The 21,075-nt window shown below is 33.1% G+C and overlaps 4 protein-coding genes across 4 annotated transcripts, besides 1 other annotated feature; 1 reads left to right on the forward strand and 3 right to left on the reverse strand.

The window, feature by feature from the left end:
* Window positions 1-197: part of a mobile genetic element that runs on past the window's edge.
* Window positions 198-1,649: 1,452 nt separating this feature from the next.
* On the reverse strand, window positions 1,650-4,859 carry TVAGG3_0273320 (nuclear export signal receptor protein; the record flags this gene model as incomplete). Its single annotated transcript, XM_001579800.2, has 1 exon — window positions 1,730-4,831. One exon carries the CDS (start codon window positions 4,829-4,831, stop codon window positions 1,730-1,732), a length of 3,102 nt encoding a protein of 1,033 aa, XP_001579850.1.
* Window positions 4,860-4,990: 131 nt separating this feature from the next.
* On the reverse strand, window positions 4,991-6,874 carry TVAGG3_0273330 (tetraspanin family; the record flags this gene model as incomplete). Its single annotated transcript, XM_001579799.2, has 1 exon — window positions 5,169-5,816. The coding sequence occupies one exon, from the start codon at window positions 5,814-5,816 to the stop codon at window positions 5,169-5,171; it is 648 nt and encodes a 215-aa protein (XP_001579849.1).
* Window positions 6,875-7,591: 717 nt separating this feature from the next.
* TVAGG3_0273340 (uncharacterized protein) lies at window positions 7,592-16,531 on the forward strand (the record flags this gene model as incomplete). Its single annotated transcript, XM_001579798.1, has 1 exon — window positions 7,592-16,531. One exon carries the CDS (start codon window positions 7,592-7,594, stop codon window positions 16,529-16,531), a length of 8,940 nt encoding a protein of 2,979 aa, XP_001579848.1.
* A 358-nt stretch (window positions 16,532-16,889) lies between these two features.
* On the reverse strand, window positions 16,890-19,739 carry TVAGG3_0273350 (leucine-rich repeats (6 copies)-containing protein; the record flags this gene model as incomplete). Its single annotated transcript, XM_001579797.1, has 1 exon — window positions 16,890-19,739. The coding sequence occupies one exon, from the start codon at window positions 19,737-19,739 to the stop codon at window positions 16,890-16,892; it is 2,850 nt and encodes a 949-aa protein (XP_001579847.1).
* Between the last annotated feature and the right edge of the window lie 1,336 nt (window positions 19,740-21,075).

A 21,075-nucleotide genomic window follows, 5' to 3' on the forward strand; every position in this document is an offset into this window, starting at 1 on the left:
TTCATTTTTCCATCATAATCTAAATCATTTAATAACTCGGCAAATTTTTGACAATTTCTTAAATAATATTTACTAACTTCATAACACATCTCATCTAATATATCCTTTATTTCCTCGTTTGTGAATCCTAATTTTTTCACGTCGTTAGTTTTGACGCTCATTTCATACAAAATAAAAATAAATTATTCATAAATGTAAGACATGAATTTTTAAAGTTTATGACTCCATTGATTCCATGAAATTAAATATTCTTTATCATTATATTTATACCTCCTTTCATACCTGTTGTGTTGTCAAAATGTCATGTTGTCTCATTTTTTCAGAGAAGTTAAATAACCTGGTGACCTGGTGACCTGGTGACACCTTCAGTTATTCAAAAATAATTAATTAATCGCGGAATATCTGACATCATCTATATATAGCTTCTTTTATAAAAGATGGAAAAATAAATATATTTTAAAATTAATGTTAATTTTTTAATGTGTTTAGTATATAAATATATTTTTTATTTCATTATGGTAGTGAATCTTTTATTCATGAAAATAATTATTTCTAATTTCTTTTGCTCTCTCGTACATACTAGATTTAAAGAATTCAGAACTTTTACCATAATCTCCTAAATGTTTTCTTATCTTATTGGTTTTCCATTCATTATATGAAACTGTATAAACTTTATCTTTATCTTTGCATCTTTCATCACTTCCAATATATTTATATTTCAATTTTGATTTATTGGTTTCATATTCATTAGCGTTTAATAATTCACAGTCTTCCTTTTTAAATAAATGTTTTATGTATTCAGGATTAACAATTCTATAATATTGCTTCCCTTTAAATCTTTGAATATAAACAGGAACACCATCCTCTAAAATTCGATAATCTATTTTATCTGGTTTTACTTGTTGGGTCATTTATGTAAGAATAAAAAAATAACTTTAATTTTTTTAATGGTTTATAAATATATTTTAATGCATCGTCTATATATAGATGCAACAAAAAAAGTCACACAACCCATCCTATCCTACTACTTTGGAAATTTCCTTATATGATAAATTTTCTATGTGAAATGGCATCATTTCTGTAGAAACATGATGATATTGATCTTCATAAGACTTTTTGGTAGATGCTGGAATTCAATATTTTTTCCTCATCATGCTCAATTTTGAGAGAATTCTCAAACAATTGGGATAGTTTAAGTGCTTATATCTCACCATCTAAAAAGATTAGAAGGAAATTTCTTATGGCAATATGTACCCTTATTAACATAAGTATATAATTAATATATTCACATTGGATAAAAACAAATGTATCTCTGTGAAAAAAGAAAATAAGTTGAACACTATTCTAACTCAATATATTTTCAGAGAACATTGTCTCTATCTTGGTGTCTGAAGAACTCAAGAGGAAAATATATATGTATCAACATAGAGTGGGGCGTTTAGAGAATATATTTTTCTTGGATAACGCCCCAACATAGAGTTAAATTGATAAAATTTATTAAATTGAAACTCATTAATTTTATTGGCATCCAACTTTTAAACCCCAATTTCCTAAGGAGAAAGTTATTATAGTTATTTTTTATAAATCAAATTAAAAAAAAAATTGAAAGTCCATCCATGAATGAATAATAAAATATTAATAAATCAGAGATTCTTTTTAATAGTAAATAATTCTAAAAATCAAAAATTAAAACAAAATATAAAATAATAAAAATTAAACTAAAATAATATTACATCTGGTTGATGTCCATTACCATGTTGTTAACATCATCCTCGTTAACCTGTCTTGGACCAGAAAATCCTTCGAAATTCTTCAAATCTTCCTGGTGACTCCTGAGTTGTTGTTCCAATGCTTCCAAGTCCAGTTCCTTGACGTACGGCATGAATTCCTTTATATCGATCAAGAAATCAGCAACGGCGTTGCTCAAATCTTGTTTTTCCTTCATCTTCAAGAAAGAGTCTATTTGGGCCAAGATCCATTTCGGTTCCTTGTTCGGCATCAGTTCTGTGAGCTGCATCGTGATCTGGACTGGATCTCTCTGATCAATTTGCATAAGGAAGAGACTTCTCAGGAGTTCGACCTCTTCTTTGAAGGCAAACTTGTGTTCTGTGTCTGTCATGATCTCAAAGGTCATTTTGACAGTATCTAAGTAATATTGTTGGCAAAATGCACCTTTGTACTGGACAGTAGCTGAGTTATTGAGCTTCTTGTACAAGTCTGCCATGTTTTTGAGGCCGGAAGTGGAGATTTCGTACTGTCTTGCGTGGGAACAGATAACAATTGACTCTATGAAGCTTTGGATTCTCTCTTCGATGTTGAAGATCCATGTATAGCAATGCTGGATCATTGCTGAGGCTAAATCCATGAGCGGCTGTCGGAATAATAAAGTATTATTCTCATCTCCGCGAACGATCGTAACTGTAGGGTTGAAGATTCGCTCGTAGATGTCGTCTAAGTAGGGCTTGGCCGCCTGTTTGATGCATTTGATGAAACTTGTGTACATCTTGATAACTTCGGGGACACAAGCGCAAACGTTGACCGCTGTGAAGTCTCCTGATGTCAAGTTCTGTAATGGTTCGAATGTCTTGATGAAGCTAAGCCCAATCTGCTCATTACATTGAGGAATAACTGTTGTCTTGATGTATTGGAGGATATTGCCGTTCAAGTTTTCACAGAAATTGCCAATAACAGACGTAATGGCCGACAAACATTGTCTGAGGTTGGTGGCCAATTTATTGTTATCGTCGCCATTACACTCTACGATGGCCCGAGTTGCAACAGCGTTGTAGAGGAACAGGATGGTCTGGAAGAGGTGCTGGAACTGGAGATGGAAGGCAATACCTACATTGTTTGCGACAACGGCGTTGTATCTTAAGAGATATGTCATGATTTCTACATCTTGCTCACTACCTACATCGAAACTCTGCGAAAAGCTCTCCCAACGCTCATTTATGTTCTCCATAAGAGCTCCAACTGCAGTTGCGCGCTCTCCTTCGTTAGGAATCGCGGTAATAATGATTGACATGGCGTCGTAGAACTTGATCGCGTGGACTGGTGATTCCTCTTCGAGGGCAGATACTGTGGAAGGAACGTTGGCGATCAACTCTTCGAACATTGAGCGATCTTGGCCTCTGGATTGAACGAAAGCTCGTTTGCAGCTTTCCGCGATTGTTCTGAATGCGGATACGGCCACTTCCTTTATACCTTCGATGCTTTCGTGCATGAATTGGACTGTTTTTTCAATAATTAAGGTGAAAATCGGCTGATACTGGCAAAGGAACTTCGGATATTGCGAAGAAACGAAAAGAACTCCACTGCCAAGCAATACTTTGTTACTTTCGTCGGCTCCTTCGAATAAATGGAGTAATTTCGTAAGTACGTCAATAATGAATCTCTTTTCCTTCTCCTGAGGAATGGCTCCTGATACAGCGCCTGTTGCCCAGCAAATTTTTGTGAGATGAAGATTTGGATTTTGTACTGGGTTTTGTTCGTCGACTAATGCTTCGAACATGGCGTATATTGTATCTATAGTCTGTTGTGGTGATATATTTGTCATAATAACTAATGTTTCGTGCATGAGATTATATAATTGACTTTCTGCGTCATTTGTAGCCTTTACGACGTAATTACCTTCGTTCTCTACATCTATATTGATCTGTGGTGGCCTCTGGATGTTCCAAATCAGTACATACTGCGCTTGATGTATGAATTCCATGTACATTTCGTTTAATTCAATAGATCTGTTGTGGCTTTCGTAGTGATAATGTCTCGCGACCACATTCCAAAGCTCAACGATGTTCTTGAAGCAGTCAGTTTGTGGTTGGACCACTGATAAAAAGCCATTTGTCCATTGGAAGCCGACAGCAAGGGGAATGATGAGATCTGCAGCTTCTATTGTTGTAAGGTAGTTCGACATGAACGCGTAGAGCATGTTGATGATGGCTTGGACACGGTTTTGTTCTTCGAAATATAAATTAATGAAAAATTCTTGGTCATTTGCTTGTGGTTCGCCGATGGATTCCATGATGATCTTGAATAGAGGAGGAATGACCTTGAGAGCGTTCGCGTCTTTCTTTGTGGCCTCATTATTTGCAAATTCGGCCAAAATTGTAAGGATATCTTCCTGGTAGGCAGGGTTTGGTAGGTAGTTTTGCGTGAGTATTTCAAGAAGGTTGGAGTTGTAGAAGCCAGAAGGGTCGAGCCATTTGACAACTGAGCCAAAACATTGCATAGCTGTTCTTGTGATGTCAACACCGCGGTCTACGTTGAAGACTTCGCCGAGTAACTCGAGAATTTTCGGTGTGACTTCAAGAAGAGCTCTGTTTAATTGACTGATACGACTTGTTGTGATTGCGCCTTGAGAAAAGTCTTTTACATCGGTTGAGATGTCTCTGAGGAGTGTAAGGATGACATTCAATAAGTTTGTATTGGAGAGAGCGTTGTCTATCATGTCATTTACAACAGTTGGCCATTCTTGGGGCCAATCGCGAATAATTATCCTGGCAAGAGCTTGAGAGCAGTATGGTTGTGCGAGTTTGCAGATGTTGTTCTCAGACCAATTGATTAAAACAGTGGCAACAAAATTTCTGACATCTTCGCGTTCTTCTGGACTAATATTGCCCCAATATGTTTTGACTGCGTTTGAAATCAATTGGAATCCGTATGCTTTTGCGTAATCAGAGTGATTGCCTTCAATTAATCCTCTGGAAACTCTCCAAGCGTCTGGATCATCTTTGATTTGATTAAGCTGTATGTTCATTTGTTCTTTGTTCTTCGGATCCGCGTTGGAGAAGAAGCTATCACATAAAGCGGCTATTTGGTTCTCGTCCATGCAAATCTAAAAGAAGTAAAAATTTTCCTTGTCCTAATTTCTAACCGTAAATTTGAGTCAAATTTTTCTCAAAAAAGTGTGTCTTGTTGAATTTGATGATAAATATTCCATCGTATTCATTTTAGGTATAGGCAAAGAATTCGACCTAAAATTGTTGGAAAAATCACTGATTTGTGGGGAAAAAAAAGAAAAATGTTAGGAAATGTTGATGATTGCTCAATATCTAATTAAAGCGATAGAATGTAATTGATAAAACTACGAAATTATACAAATATTTTATTAAAAAAAAAAATATAACTTAAAAGAATGAGATTGTTAGATAGAGATGGATTGGAATTTATATCAGCCCTTGATCTAAGATGGTTTCGGCATCAGGACTCTCTTCTTCGTAATTTGTGAACTTATAATTGTAAAAACTGACACAAACAAAGGCAAACCCGATTACGGAAAATACTGTTGATGCTATTCCAAGATTGTTAAAGATAGGAATGTACTCCTTTTCAAATTTTTCTTTGCAAGTTATTCTTTGATTTTCAGGTTCATCTCTGAAGCAAAAATCATTTCGTCCGGTATATTTAACTAAGTCTTCATATCCGCAGCAATGAAATGCTTGTTGTAAGTTATCAAGTGCAAAACTAGAATATAATACTTCCCATTTCTTAAATCCATTTGTTATTAATTTGTACCTTGGGATTGTGAATGATAAAACTGAATATGTAACGCAGAGTAAAACTAAAATTATGTTTGATACGAAAAACCTAAGCATACTTCTTGGAGTCATTACTCTGGCTGCATAAACAACAATAAGCAAAATGATCAATGAGATTCCAAAGAGAATGTATAATGTGATCTCAAGTTCTTGAAGGTAATTTGATTTCTGAAGTTTAAGAAACTCAACAAAAGAGATGGATGATATTGTAATGAAAAATACTGTAAGAGCAAGAGTTCCAGCTATGACAACGATGCGTAATGGGGTATATTTCATGATTTGATTGTATTGTCACTTTTCTAAATCATATTTTTTTCAAAGTTCTTTTAAAATTTGAAATCTTTATTTGCTGTCAATCTCTATGCTTGATTGAACGATACTTTCAGAGTAATTAACATTAAACAATCCTCAGAAATGCATTTTCAACACAAGGAATCAAAAAACAACGTTATTTCCAACTTGAGGCAAGTTTTTCAGATTATTATATCACAAATGATTTTATTAATAAGACCACTAACGAACCCATATCAGGGAATGGAAATTATTACATTCGTTATGCAATATTTTCCTTCCATTACCAAAATCGAGCAATTTACCTTAATTCAGACAGCAAAGTATTACTTGAAACATGTTCCTTTTACAACAATAGTTCCACAGATGAAGGTGGATCATTCTATATCGAAGAATCAGATTGCATCTTACCTAAAGAAAGTGCCTACAAAAGTTATGCATTTGAATGTTCAGTATCACAATGCAGTGGATTTTTTGCTGCATTTTATCATATGCAAGGGGATATCAAAGTAAGTAATATGAATACATCTTATCACTATGAAATTATGTGTTGCCCTGCATATGAAATTCAAGATCCAACAGAAACAGGAATTATTAATTTGACAACAGTTTCAAATACTACATCGATAGAAGCGAGTGCAATTGACAATTTTGGTAAAATTAATATTACAAAGTCTAATTTTTTATACAATGAATATAAAGGAAGTAATTACGCAGTAATCAATTGTTATACTTCATGTTCATATTCAAATTGTTCGTTCATAGGAAATAAAGGAAACTATTTATTTTTATATAATGATATCACAGATCAAGCTGTGAGATATTATTATTCAGGTACAATTGAATCACATGATCCATTAGATTCATTTATATATCATTATACAACAGATAAATGCTCTGCGACATATTTTTATAAAGAACAGTCCAGCATTTCGATGTTTTGTATTAAATTATTGCATTTTTTATAAATGTTTAAGTTTAATATTATAAGCATATATCAATGAAGTATGTTTTCACGTTATAAAATTAACCCACAAGCAGACCTGCATTTCGAAGTTTTTAATTCGCAAAATTAGTATATAATGTGTAAATTTAGATGTATTTGAGCCTATTCACTCATAATTTTGCACAGTTTCAAAGAAATTTGAAATTCAAATTTACATGAGTATAACTTAGAAAGATATCCTTAAGAAACCAAATTATAAACATGAATATACAAAGATTTAAGTGAAATTTATTGAGAATTGGATGAATATTTGAAATTTATTTCCAAATAAAAAGGGATTTAATGGATATTTATAGATAGAAATCTGCCTTATATCAGGTTTTTGCCCCCACTCTCATGTTTTTTTTTATGGTCCCTGTATATAGATGCGCACCGATATAAGCTGAACACAAAAATCAAAATCAGTGAAGTTTTATGCATGTGAATGAATAGTAGTTAATATTTTATCATTTCGATTTTCCAAAAAAATTATGATTTCTCTATTTTTGCTAAATTCTCCTAGTTTTTTTATAATATTTTCCAATTTTAACAATTTTTTAAATTTTCAGTTGATGTTGTGTTTGGTTTACCTTATGATATGGTTCTTAAATTTGTACCAAAAATCTTTATTCTAAAAGAATTTGAAAATAATTTTAATCGTTTTCAAACAAAACAGAGTTTTCTAAATGGAGTTTAACTATCTATTCGATTGGTGATGCTTAATTGAGCAACTAATTTTTCGCGCCAAAAAAAAAACTTATTTTTATTGACATTCATGAGTACGCTTCTTCAGAAGCTCTCATCTAATTCGAAAGAAGATGTCATTGAAACAATCGGTATATTACGCAAAAGATTCGTTGATATGTGTTTTCATCCTCCGGATGAACTTAACGCCGATTTTCAAGAAATATTCGAATTTATTAACCGAACAAATACGAATGGTAACAAAACAAGTGAAATGGCTCGTCTTCTAGTTGCTCTCCATGCTTTATTTTTATTCCCAAAGCCAGAGCAATTCGGTGATTTACCATTTGATTTCGAAGATCGATTTCTTCTTGCTGTTCTTATTCTCATGCATAACATGAAAGGAGATATGTCACAACATGGCGACATCTGCATAGATTATGTCTACCAAACTCTCGATGCAATTGGATCTTCTACGAATAAGAATTTTTACTCAATGGAAATCCCATTCTTTACAAGATATTTTGCAAAATCAATGAAACAACTCGAATCTCCTGAAAAAGTTATCGAATTAGTCACGAAATTCAGTGAAACAATTGGCAAAGTCAAGCCAGAATACATTGGTATGGATGATTTATTGTTCATCCCACAAATACTTGTTGCTGATCAATTCCTTAAGGTTATTAAGACCCAGCAACTTGCTGACCAGTTTATTAACGCAGTTGATACTCTTTTTACTTCATGTGCAAACCATCCATCGGCTTTAATATTAATTTTATTCCAGTCATGGTTCCACCTTACGAAATCATCCTACGATGATAAAAGCAAAAATGATCAAGTTGTTTTTAATTTTTTCAATCAGGTTGACACGATCACTAAATATGCAGCAAGATTACCGCTATCAAAACACCACGAATTACACCACCAATTCCAGTGGTTCCTTCTCTTTTATTTCTATTATTTCGTTAACGATAACACTGCAAGAACAAGACTTCTCATTTTCATCTGCCAGGGACTCAAAACTGTTGAACAAATCGAAAACCACCGTAGAGTTTGCCAAACAGTTGAAAAATTCAACGAAAGAATTTTAACTCAATACGATAACAACATAAAATGGCCACTATTCTTCTTTATATCAAATCTACAGTCGAATTTTACGCTCTACTTCCAAACAGTTAAAACAATTTACGGAATTTACTTATCTCCTAATATTACAGAAGATAAAGAAGGAACTTTTAGGAAAATACGTTACGGATTTTCAATGCAAACTTATATGCAGACAACTGATGTATTTGTTGATAAAACATTATATACTTTAATAAAAGAACGCCAAACATCATCACTTGAGACAGCCATGTTATGGTTCAATGAAGAAATTGACATCCTAACAAAAATGACTGAAAAAACAACAAGTTTTCTTGCATTTCACTCCAATTTCTCTAAAAATATTGCAGAAAGGATTCCGAATTCCAAAGAATACCAATCAGAACTATTTTACTTCATCAAATCCGCTCAAATCTGGACAAAATTTGTCGTAAATATTTCTCAAAAATTAACAGAGCTGAAATCATTCGAATTCAACCATGTTCTCTTCAAGAAGAATAATCTGGGACTCATGATAACTGAGTCTCGCTTGAAAGGATTGATCAAAGCCATTGATAATATTCATGCTTCGTTTATTAACGTTTTATTGCATACTCCACGTGATTTTATTAACGACGTATGCACAGAAATGGCGAAAATCCTTATCCATTACATCGAAAACGATAAAATTTCCTTATTATTCTTCGATGTTTTCCAGCAGATCAGCCAAAGCGATGTTTTCCTCAAAGCAATCGTCAAATACCTCTATTCCTATGTTTCTGAGAACATCAAGTTCATGTTATCTGAAGATCGTTTAGATGCATGTGCAATTCCAAAGGTTTTAGCCTTCGTTATCAGGTTCTGCCGCAGGAAGGATGGAGAGTACCATCCACAACTCTTAAGACAGCTCAAATCTTTCCAAAGATTCATTCTAACTTCAATTTATACAACAATCAGAAGGGCAACTAACCTTTACGACGTTTTCAACACAGTCAAGACAGATGCCTCGTTGTATAGTTACCTGATTGAGAAGGCAGAAGGCCAAAAACCATCAGATTCCTTATTTGGTCGGTTGAAACAATCGATTTTCTTCGAATTGGTCGAATCCAACAAGTTCTCCGCCCTGCCAGTATTCTTAGAAGTACTCAGTCTTGACTTAGAGAAGTCCCAATTAATGCAAAATCTCGAAATCTTCAGAGTCGCTTTCAATTCGACAGATTCTGAGATAATTTCGAAAGCAGCAATTATTTTCTCAGATATCTTCACTATCAACTACTCCCAAGGCAAAGTTGATGTAAACGATGAATTATTTATTGAAACAGCCAGCGCATTAGTCAATGATTTACATCTCCTTTCGAAGCAAAGTGCACGTAGCGTTGAGCGAATCCTTCCTTTGATTCCTCATATCTACACTAATCCGAAAGAGCAGTTTACAGAGATCTGCGGCATCAAATACGGTGATGTAGATATGCTTGTATGCACCAAGGCCATTATTTCCAACTACACGGACTCAGAACAGAACGCATTCTTTGCATTTCAGTATGTAACACGTTGCATTGACATTCTGAAGTACAGAACAGGCGATTTCAATCACCAGAGCGAACTGATCCAAGATCTCTTAGGTTTACTTATGAAATGCATCGTTTATTCGCGATTTCTGACAGATCTTGAACGATATTACAAGAATTTAGTACATATTGTTGGAAATCTTATGATTAAAAGTGTCTCCAACGTGTTCTTCCTTGAAATCTGTTCACTTGCCGCATCAAACAGGTCTCAAATCTCATCAATCATGTACAAAATTGCAGATTCCATTTTAAGTTATGTTTCTTCATCGGAGTATTCGATTGATTTCATGTCCAAGACTCTTAATGATGTCTTTGCCAAACCGAACACGAATAGATTACATCTTTTGACATTGATATTGACATTGTACATGAAATATTTCAAAAATTTGGTAACGATGGATTACATTAAATTGTTCATTTACGAGTCCAATGTATTCACTAACATAGACAGTGAGTTCTTCTCTGTCATCAACCAGTTCTTTAAGTCATATCTCGAGATGCAGTCCCTTGAAAACAAAAACAGATTCATTGATTTAGTTAATGACACTTTTTCACAACGACCAGTTTGTTTTCCACATATTTTATGCAAGAGAATCAGGAAAATGGGCATTCCTAGGCCAGATCTCTTCATTCCTATCAATACTTTCAATAACAATGATGATGTTTGCCAGTCACAACAAGTCTGTTTCCAAATGGCAATTGGAGTTCCTCTGAATTTCGATGATTCTGTTCTTTTGGCAGAAAAAGTCAAAAATTTGGTCAGTTCACTTCAACCACAAGAAAAGCTTCTTAGAAGGAACACATTAATAACAGAACTCGTGCACAGGAATGAGTTCTATTCACTAGTTAATCCAAACAATAACCAGCCAACACAAAGGAACCAAACTTTGCCACAAAGTGTCATTTTCTTCCTTTGCAACACGATGACAAGCAGAATTACTTATTTAAGCAATTCCGCAATCCGCAAATTCAAGAGTTTCGCCGCCAACAGGGAGAAAAGCCAGATCTGCGCCTCAACAATCGATGAATACTGTAATAATCCATCGAGATTAATTGGCTCTATTTATTCAAACGAGTCAACAAATCCAAGATCAACACCAGAAGAAATGACAAAAGTACAAGGAAAGTACATCGCAAACTGCTGTTTCTACAGGAGATTGATGAAATTACACCCTGATAAAATACCTCACAGTGTTATACACACATTGATGAAGAATTACTTCGATTTCGAACAGTTTTCTGAATTGGAAAGATTGAATAATTTGACAAATTTCGTACAAGTTGTCAAAACATTGACTGTAAGAGATTTTATACAGTTGAAACCAGTCCAAGACATCATATTAGATTCATCAAACAAGGCACAATACTTAGAGAGATTCATTGTTGTTACAATGAACTTATTAGCATCAAAACAAGTTCCTTACAGAGCGATAATTCTCAAGTACATTTGGAAATTCCTTTCTTGTTTCCCAAGACAAACAATACAAATCTTTTTCACTGTGAATTTAGGAAATCTAAACACAGTTTTCTCTATTTTAACTGATTGCATCGCTTTGGATAAATCAAATAAGTTGTTTAACGCATTGATTGAATATTTGAAGAATTACAAGAAATATTCAACATTACATCCAAGCGTTTGCACAATGATTTACCAGTTATCTCTTTATCAGAGATTCGCATGGACTGCTGAATATCCTACATTGATCAGATCGATGTTTTCAAAGATGCTTTCGGAATTCACGAACCAAGAAGGAAAATACGAGAATTCTTACGCAAATTTGGAACAAATCGCGAATTCTTATATCAAAATAATTAAAGAAAATGCGACATTTGAATCTATAATTGATTTCGCGAAACTGTTCCAGAACGCGATGTTCTATCACACGAGAACTTATTATGAATTCATTAGAATTGCTTTTGAAGGATTACCAGCTGATTTTTGGGCAACTTTCTTAGGCGAAATCGTGAAATCAAAGATAAGTTTATCGAATACGCAGTACTACATTTTAGTATCACATGCAATTCTTCATTGCGGCAAATGTGATCCTGATTTCATTCAATCCATTTGGAGAATGATCTTCAATAAAACAGAAAAAGACACATTATGTACTCATCTTCGCTGTTTCTTGAGTTTGTTGAAGAGAGGACCTCCAAGAACATCAAACTTAAGTCGTTTAGTTATATTAGTAATTCAAGGAATGAAATCCGGAGATCCACAAACAGAATTGTACGCATTGAAAATTTGTTTGAAGTTGAATTCTTACGGAATGCTACCTGATGTTGTTTTTTACAATGTCGGAGCACAGTTGTTGTCTTACTCGAAGTATTTCGATGATCCTTACAAGAACCTCTATTACCAGTTCTTCAACATGAAGACTGAATTGTACCAGAATCCTCCAAACGAATTCATTCAAGCTTTGGTATATTTCACACACGATAAATGCTCAACAATAAGAGATACACTCATATTGATTGAAGTATTCCAGAATATACCAACACTCCTCAATCTCTTGCCTTTCTCTGTTATTGCAAGTTTGGTTCTTTTCATTAAAAAGAACTTGGAAAAAATCAAACAATTCAGAGAATCAGAATTGAATGAATTTGACGGTTTATTCACAAAATGTTTAGAATTTGTGAAGAGAGCGAAACCAAGTGAACGCGAGATTACTTTGTTTGTTAACATTGGCTGTGACTTTGCCATGAAAGTATTAGAGCCATTGTTAGGAACAACATCACCTTTATTCGCTCCTTCCGAGTTTATCCATGGTTTATGCGAATACATCGTTGAAGAAAGACCAGATTTGTATCCAAAGAGGGTTTTCGATGCAATTTCTGCTTATTCATTCACACCAAACTCTTTGTTCATGGTTGCCGCTGCTTGCAAACTCGAAATCGATGGAATCAAAGATGAATTCATCCAAAAATCTCTTTTGTTGTTATGCGAACCAAAAGTACACACAGATTTAATCTTTTACGACTACATTTTAGATTATATTGTCAGACATCAAACAGACAATATCTTGAGGTATTTGGATGATGCTTTCAAATGGGTTTGCAAGAACTTCAACATAAACATAAGAGATAGAGTTGCAAGAGTTTGCAGAACTGTTGTAAGAGTTACTCCTTCATTCCAGAGATTGGATAAACTGAAATACATCTGGGACACAATTGTAGAGACAATTCTCAGATTAAATCAGTTCAAATGCATCTGCCACAAACTTTGGATTTCATTTTATATCATGTTTATTGAGGAAGTTCCTCAAACTGACATGATGGAATACATCGACTTTATCTTCGACAGAATCAAAGATATACAAGTAACATCCAATTACTTAGTTACTATATCTTATTCTGTTGCAAGGATGAAGAACATTCCTGTCGAAATTAAACTTCATTTCCTCAAACAATTGGTTTGGAAGATCGATTTCGAACCAAGAGATGCTGTTCCTGATTTAATAAATGAAGTTTTGAAGGTCGCAGAAGAGAATCCACAGTTCCTTCCAATCTGTGTTGAGATCTTAGTCATTTTAGCAAGTATAAACACTCCTAAAATGAGGATCTCAAATGTCATGGACATTTTGGCTTTGTTACCAAATGATCCTAAAGACAGATTGCAGTTTTTGATTGAAAAAATCGATCCAAGAATCTGGAATGACATGTATTTACCTGTTTTGGCTTTGTTGAGCTGTGAAGAATCACCGGAAAGTGTTACTTTGTTAGGTTTCGGACCAATGCTCTCTAAAATTGGTTCTCATCTTCTTTACGGAGTTCTCTGCAGATTCATCGATTCCGGAAGAAGTCAAACAGTTATTTCCACTTTTGCTGAACGAATAAAGAACGTCAAATCCAAGAGAATGCATCACGAAGTTCTTGTTGCTTTGACATCTTCTATTATCAGCAGAATACTTCCTATTCATCCAGTAACTCTCCTCAAATTAGCTCATGATTGTGGTCTTCACACAGCTGTTGAAACTGTCAACAAAGACACATCGATTCCTCCGAGAAAATTCCAGAAATTTTTGCCTTACGACTGTTTGTATTCATATTCCCACAAACACATTGCTGTACACGATGCTGCAGCTGCAGCTCTTGCAATGCTTGGTAAATATTCCACAGCAATCAATGTAATTTCCGAGCCATTGTCAACTGAATCGAAATTTGTTTCTTTGATGAGAGAAATTTCATCACACATGATACAAGATGAGAAAACATTGATGACTTCTATTAGATTGGGCTTTGAAAGTGATGAACTCGATTCATGCGCTTATAATCTCCTTCTTCCAATAAGAGATTTCGATCCAGAAAGGAGAGCGAATGATTACAATCGATTAGTGAATTTGTCAACTGTTTTATTGAGAAACAAAAAAGAACCAACGATGTTCATCAAAGAAAGGACAATTATTGCATTGTCCGCTGCCAAATACAATGATGAAATGTCTAGAGGACACATCTTCGACTTGTTCTCTCCAAACTTAGTCAAATCCATCGATCCGGCCTTCATAAATTGCTTCAGACAAATCACGAACACTCAGCAATTTAATCAAGCAGAAATTGATGGAAATGAACCTCTGTTTTTGATCTCTCCGAAATCGAAGCTCTTCAGATCAATTGCTGGCTATCATAAGAGCGGATTGGTTGCTGTATCCAAACAGTCTATGGAAGAGTTCTCAAGAACAATCACTTCCCAAGTTCAATACGCACATTTGGATGCTGAAGAATGGGCGAAATCATCAACTTTGTTCTACAATTTGTGCGCAATGAACTTTTCTCATGAACTCCTTCAGTCAGCGATTGGAGGTTACAGCCATGTCTTAGCTTTCAACCAGCTCATCAGTCCTGAAAGAAGATTCGAGGCTTTGGCAAGATTGCTCATTTTAATTCGTGAATCAAAAGTTCAGAATTATATGGAAAATTTGTCACTTTTTGTCAAAGAAAATTCGTCACTTTTTGAAGGTTTAATGGCATCATTAGTTAAGTTATGCGATGATGACTATTTCTATCAACGCGCATACAGAATTATCGAAGACAACTTGAGCGCAATTGTTGGATTAGCGATGACATTAAACTTGAATTCTCTTTTGGCAAAATTACAAGAAACAAAACAAGGAAAAACCTTGATTTCTTCACATCAACAGATGAACTCCATATTGACAGAACTGTTCACTGTAGACATCAGATCAAGAGACAGACAAAGAAGATGTCTTCAATTGTTACTTTTGTTGAGATCTATGACAAGTGAAGAAGTTCAATCCGCTTGTAATGTTACAGAAAGATCTTCCAACCAAGACAACATCGCCAAAGTGATTGCGGACAGTGGAATAAGTTTAAAGACAACAGATTCACTCCTCGAACTCAAAGCGAAAGTTGAAAAATCAGACGCTTTGTTACTCGCGAAAGAAATATTAAAAGCAGATGAAACAATTCCGGAAATCGATGCAAAAGTATATCATTTGATACAATCAGCCAACCATGTCATAACTTCTGTTGACGAACTCGCACAAGACGTTATAATGCTTACAACAGAAGTTCTTTGGCTTGGCGACAAAGTTTTATCAGTTAAATGTTTGACGAAAGAAGGAAACTACAAATATTTGCTGATAAACAAATTGGACGTCTTTCCTAAATACGCTGCTGTTGTTGCCTCGCAATCGCAGAACGTGTTGACAAGTGTTGCTTCCAGTAATTACCAGATGTTCTCGAGACAATTCCCTCCTTCTGTAGCGAACAAAACTGTTTTTACTGGACAATTCGCGATAACATTACTCAATGAAAGAGTTACTTCTCTTCGTTCTGTCTATGACACGACATTCAACTGCGAACCATCAACAATGCCATTGCAACATGATGGCTGTTCTTTGTTAAGACACGTCATTAGTTCTGCAACTCCTGTTGGATATTTACATCATAGACAAAGTTATGTTTCTGCACAAGGATTTTACGGTGCTAGATCTTTGTTGTTGAGAACTTCTTATCCAGGATTGGAAGAATTAGTTATTTGTCCTGCTTCTGGAGCAATTGTTCCTCATATCTCTGCTTTAGAACAGTCTTCTTCATTCAGATTGTCACCAAATATTGTGAGATTGTGTGGCTACAATCCGCCTGGAGTTTTGGCTTTGTCTTTCGCAGCAGCTGCAGGGGCTTTCGTGCAGTCTTACGAAACTGTCTGCGCATTGGCAGAGATAATGTCTGAGAAAGGAACACTAGAAGAAGTTGTTGCAGACAGAGAATACCAAATCGAACCAATTTTGAATGTTTCTCCAGTGGAAGGAAGTGCAATTGGAAGAGAAGAAGCAATACAATGGCACAAAGACGTACAGAAGGTGATTGAAGAAGCTATGACAGAAAAAGGTCAACCAATTACTGCTATTCCATGGTTCTAATTTATTTTATTTTATTTTTTTTTTGTAATTATATTATATAAGTTTTTATTTTATTTATTTGTGTAATTTAAAATATCATTATTTGTTTATTTAAGTATTGATATATTATATTTACGATGGGACGATGACAACTATCCTCTTGAACCATGTATGTTTAAATACTGAACATTCAAATATTAATATTTATAGATAAAACGATTAGACTTAAATATAATTTAGTATAATTGTAATTGTTCATCTTTCTTTTTAATTTAAAAAGAAAGATGAAATAGGCCATGATTTCTAATTAATAATGATAATAAATAGATAAATGGTTAGATAAAAATTGAGTTTATTATGGCTGAAATTTAAAAAAAAATTATGGATTTTGCTCATCAACTACTTTCCTTTTTTTGATGCATACAAAATATACGATGGTTAAAGTAGTTATTGCCACGACAATGAGAACTAATATTACTGTAAGTACAATTTCAGCAGTAGTCATACCGCGGTTGAATCTCCAGTAATAATAGTCGGGAAGTTTCGTTTTACAATCCTTATAAGGTTTAGCACTGTAAAATTCCAATAATATCGCTTCGGAATCGCTGCATATCAAATATGGTTTTACGCTTTCAAAATATTTCATTGACTTTGGATATTTAATAATGGCTGCAGAAATTCCAAGATAAACATTATCATTTTGTACTTTTTCAGAGTGTTTATTAGTTGAAATTTGTCTTATAGATACAACACCATCTGGAACTTCATATTCTTTTGGTAATGTTCCATATGATGCAATAACAATCTTCGTAGATTTTTCGATTATTACATGATCATGTGCTTCAAAATATGGATTTCCAGAATCAATTTCAACTTCAACTGAAGGACTATTATCAAACGAATTACTCGAAATATTCACAATTGTTGATGGTAAAATAACTTTCTCCAATTTTGGACAATCAACTGCAATCCTATCAATCCAAGTAATTCCATTTCCAACTTTAATTGACTTCAAATTCCGGCAATTCTGGAATGGATGTATTCCAAGAAATTGAAGAGAATTAGGAAAGATAACATTCTTTACATTTGTATTTTCGAATGCGTTATTATAGATATCTTTCAAATTTTCCGAAAATTCAACGTTTAATGATTCACATTCAGAAAATGCTTTATTATCAATATAAACAACATTACTTAGATCTATTGACTTTAATTTAATACAATAATAAAATGCACGATCTGAAATGATTCTTATAGATGATGGTAATTTCACACTGGTTAATTCGGTGGAACTATAGAATGCAAACGAGCTTATGGATGTTACTCCTTCTGGAATTACTATTTTCTGGATTTTGCTTTTACCAGAGCACATAGACTGTGGGATATATGTTTGTCCAATTTTCTTTATTTCAATAGATTTGACATTAGAATATGAAAATGCATTTCTTTTTATTAAGACATTTGTTCCATCAATAATCACTTTTGTAATTTTATCACATAAAGAAAATGCATATGGATGAATTGAAGAAAAATCAGTAATTGTTATTGTTTTTTCATTATAATTTGGAAGAAATCCTACTAAATGTTTATAAGTGCCGGTATTATCTGTAAATTTATATAATAAAATGTTATTATCCATGGTGATATTTTCACCACCGCTTAAAAATTTGAATTCAACATTAATAGTATTAATTAAAGGTCCAACAATGAAATTACTACTATTTATATTAACCGTTTTTAGATTGGCACAATTTTCGAAAACCATACATTCGCCAGTACCAATAGTAACTTCTTCAATTTTTGTATTTTCGAATGCATAGTATCCTAAATGAATTCCTGTAAAATCATATTTTCCTTTTAATGCAGTTGATGCAAATGCTGAATATCCAATTGATGTGAGATTACTAGTGAAACTTATACTTTCAAGGTTTGTGCAATTTTGGAAGCAATTTTCTGTGATTGATGTAATGCTTCCTAAAATCTCGACACTTTTGAGTCCCATGCAACCTTTGAATGTACCATAACTTTTGAGCTGAGATCCTAATTTTAAGCTAGTGAAACCATTACAACCAAAAAATGTTTTCAGATCTAATTGCCAATTTTCTGCCATCAAGTCAAATGAAAGTTTCTCACAGAATGCAAATGAACTCCAATCGAACACAATTGCTGCATTATTATTAAAAGTTGCGTTAAGTTTGGAGCAATATCTGCAGCAGTTATAACCAAATCTAGTTACTTTTTCAAATGTTACAGACTCCAAATTAATACACATTTCAAATGCACTCGTTCCGACTCTTGTGATTCCTTTTGCATCAACACTCTTAAGATTTGTGCACATGTATGCAAAATGACTTTCTATGCTTGTTATCGAACTATGAAAAGTAATATTTTCTAGTTTGCTGCAATATGCACATAGATAGCCTGTATAGAACATGTAATGTCTCACAGCTTTATGTAAATAAATGCTTGAAATAAATGTATTTGCAAATGCATATTGATTTATTTTTATTTCACTGGTTTGACTATCATCAAATATAATTGATGTTAATGCACTATTTTCAAAAGCATATTTGCCAATCTCTGTGCAATCCTTTGGAATTGAAATTGAAGTAATACCTGAATATCTGAAAGCTTCTTCACCAATTGTAGTTATTTTTGAAATGTTTATGCTTGATAATTTTCTGCATTGTCTAAATGCCTGAGCTGGAATACTCCTTAATTCACCTGTTGTAATGGAACTTAATTGGAAGCAATAATCAGCAAATTGACTATTAATATTAATTAATTTAGGTGCGACAATTGTTTCTAAATTTCTACACACAAAAAATGCAGCGCCTAAAACGGTTGTAACATTTTTCAGATCAATACTTGTAAATTTGCAATATTGGAAACAAGATTGTCCAATAGTTTGGATAGTTCCTGGAATTGTAATAGATTTTAGATTTCGTAAATACTCATGATTTAAATATAAAGTATCTCCTGGATATTCATCAATTTCTAAATTTTCAACCATTAATATATACGGTTCCAGCATATCAAAAACATCCGCATCGGAAATGCTATAAACTATAGTTGTAATTCCATTTTCGATTATTGTTTTTACAATTTCAGGGGCATTAGCATCATCTACCTCAGAGAATATTAATTTCTTGTCCGAAACAACTGGAGAGCTGCTATTAATTACTTCTTTGGAGAGTAAATGACTAAACGCAAGTGCACTTCTCATCATTTAAAAAAATGAATTCCGTTTGACAATTTGAGTAAAAATATTTCGTTTAAATTGTATATGGGTAATTAAATAATATTAATTAGCATGGAAATTAAGAATTATAAATTCAAATACCGTTGCACTCAAATAATTTCTATAATGAATTTAAAATCATGGGTCGAATTCTCTGAAAAATTGTGAGAGAAGTATTCAATAATGGACATGAGATTTTGTGTTTGGTGAAAGATAAATAATTAACATATATCAAAACTAGCATGATATGATCATAAAAATGAAATTTATGACCTGATTTTTTTTGAATGAATTCATAATTGAAATTTGAGAGGATAACTATATCTTTGTCTTTTAAGAATTTTGTCTTTGCATAAATGTTGCTGAATGTTTTTAATTTCATAAAAAATTTACAATTTACAATTTAATATAAAATTCAAAATATTAAAAAACAGGCGAAGAATTCAATTTTTTTTATTTCATTTAATAAAGAAACAGATATGACAATAAGGTAGACCAAAGTATTATAGAAATTCCCTTAATTTATGAATGAAATATTCAAAAGTCTTAATTCCTTTCAAAAATGTCAAATTATCCATTGAGACATTCAAGTTTAAAAAAGAGATTTAATAATTAAATGGAATTAAAACAATAAATTTATACGGAATATTTCAGAGTAACGTGTTTCTGTTTCCTCTTAAATATCCTGTATAAATTTTATCAAACGTTACAATTTTATGGATATTTTTCAAAAGGTTGTTGAAATTGCCTGTAAAAATATACTTTCCATATAGAACTTTCAATATGTATATCAAGATTATAGCTTCAACACTCAAATTCCCAATTGAATAGTGTGAAGTTTTCTTTAGTATTGAATTTGCCAATATATCTCAATTTTTGATCCATACTGAAATCATTCTTATTGAGTCACCAATATATTGTCTGGTAAATAAAACTTTAATTCACTTTTCAAAATTGAATTTTAAGATTCGTTAAAACTTCTCAATTTTGAATAATCATAAATTTCAATTGTTATCAAATACATTAATCGATAAAATATTATGTCCATTAAAAGAGTATAAATTTGTACAATGGATGAATTTCGGTTTTTGACGTTGCATCATTTTTGGGGTCTTGAAATTATGATTTTTTTCTTCTCAAGATGGTCAAATCTATTTAGACATTTCTTTTATTATCCTTTTTTGATATAAACTTTTCGGTTTATTAGAAAAATTCAATCAACTCAAAAGACTTTGGAAAATATCCAACAAATTCCATTTTCCACCAGAATTTTGAAAGATTCATGCTAAGAAGTATTCAAAAAGGCCAATTACTATTAAGACAA

Source organism: Trichomonas vaginalis, chromosome V (assembly GCF_026262505.1).
Source record: "Trichomonas vaginalis G3 chromosome V, whole genome shotgun sequence".
In the NCBI taxonomy this organism is placed as follows: Eukaryota; Parabasalia; order Trichomonadida; family Trichomonadidae; genus Trichomonas; species Trichomonas vaginalis.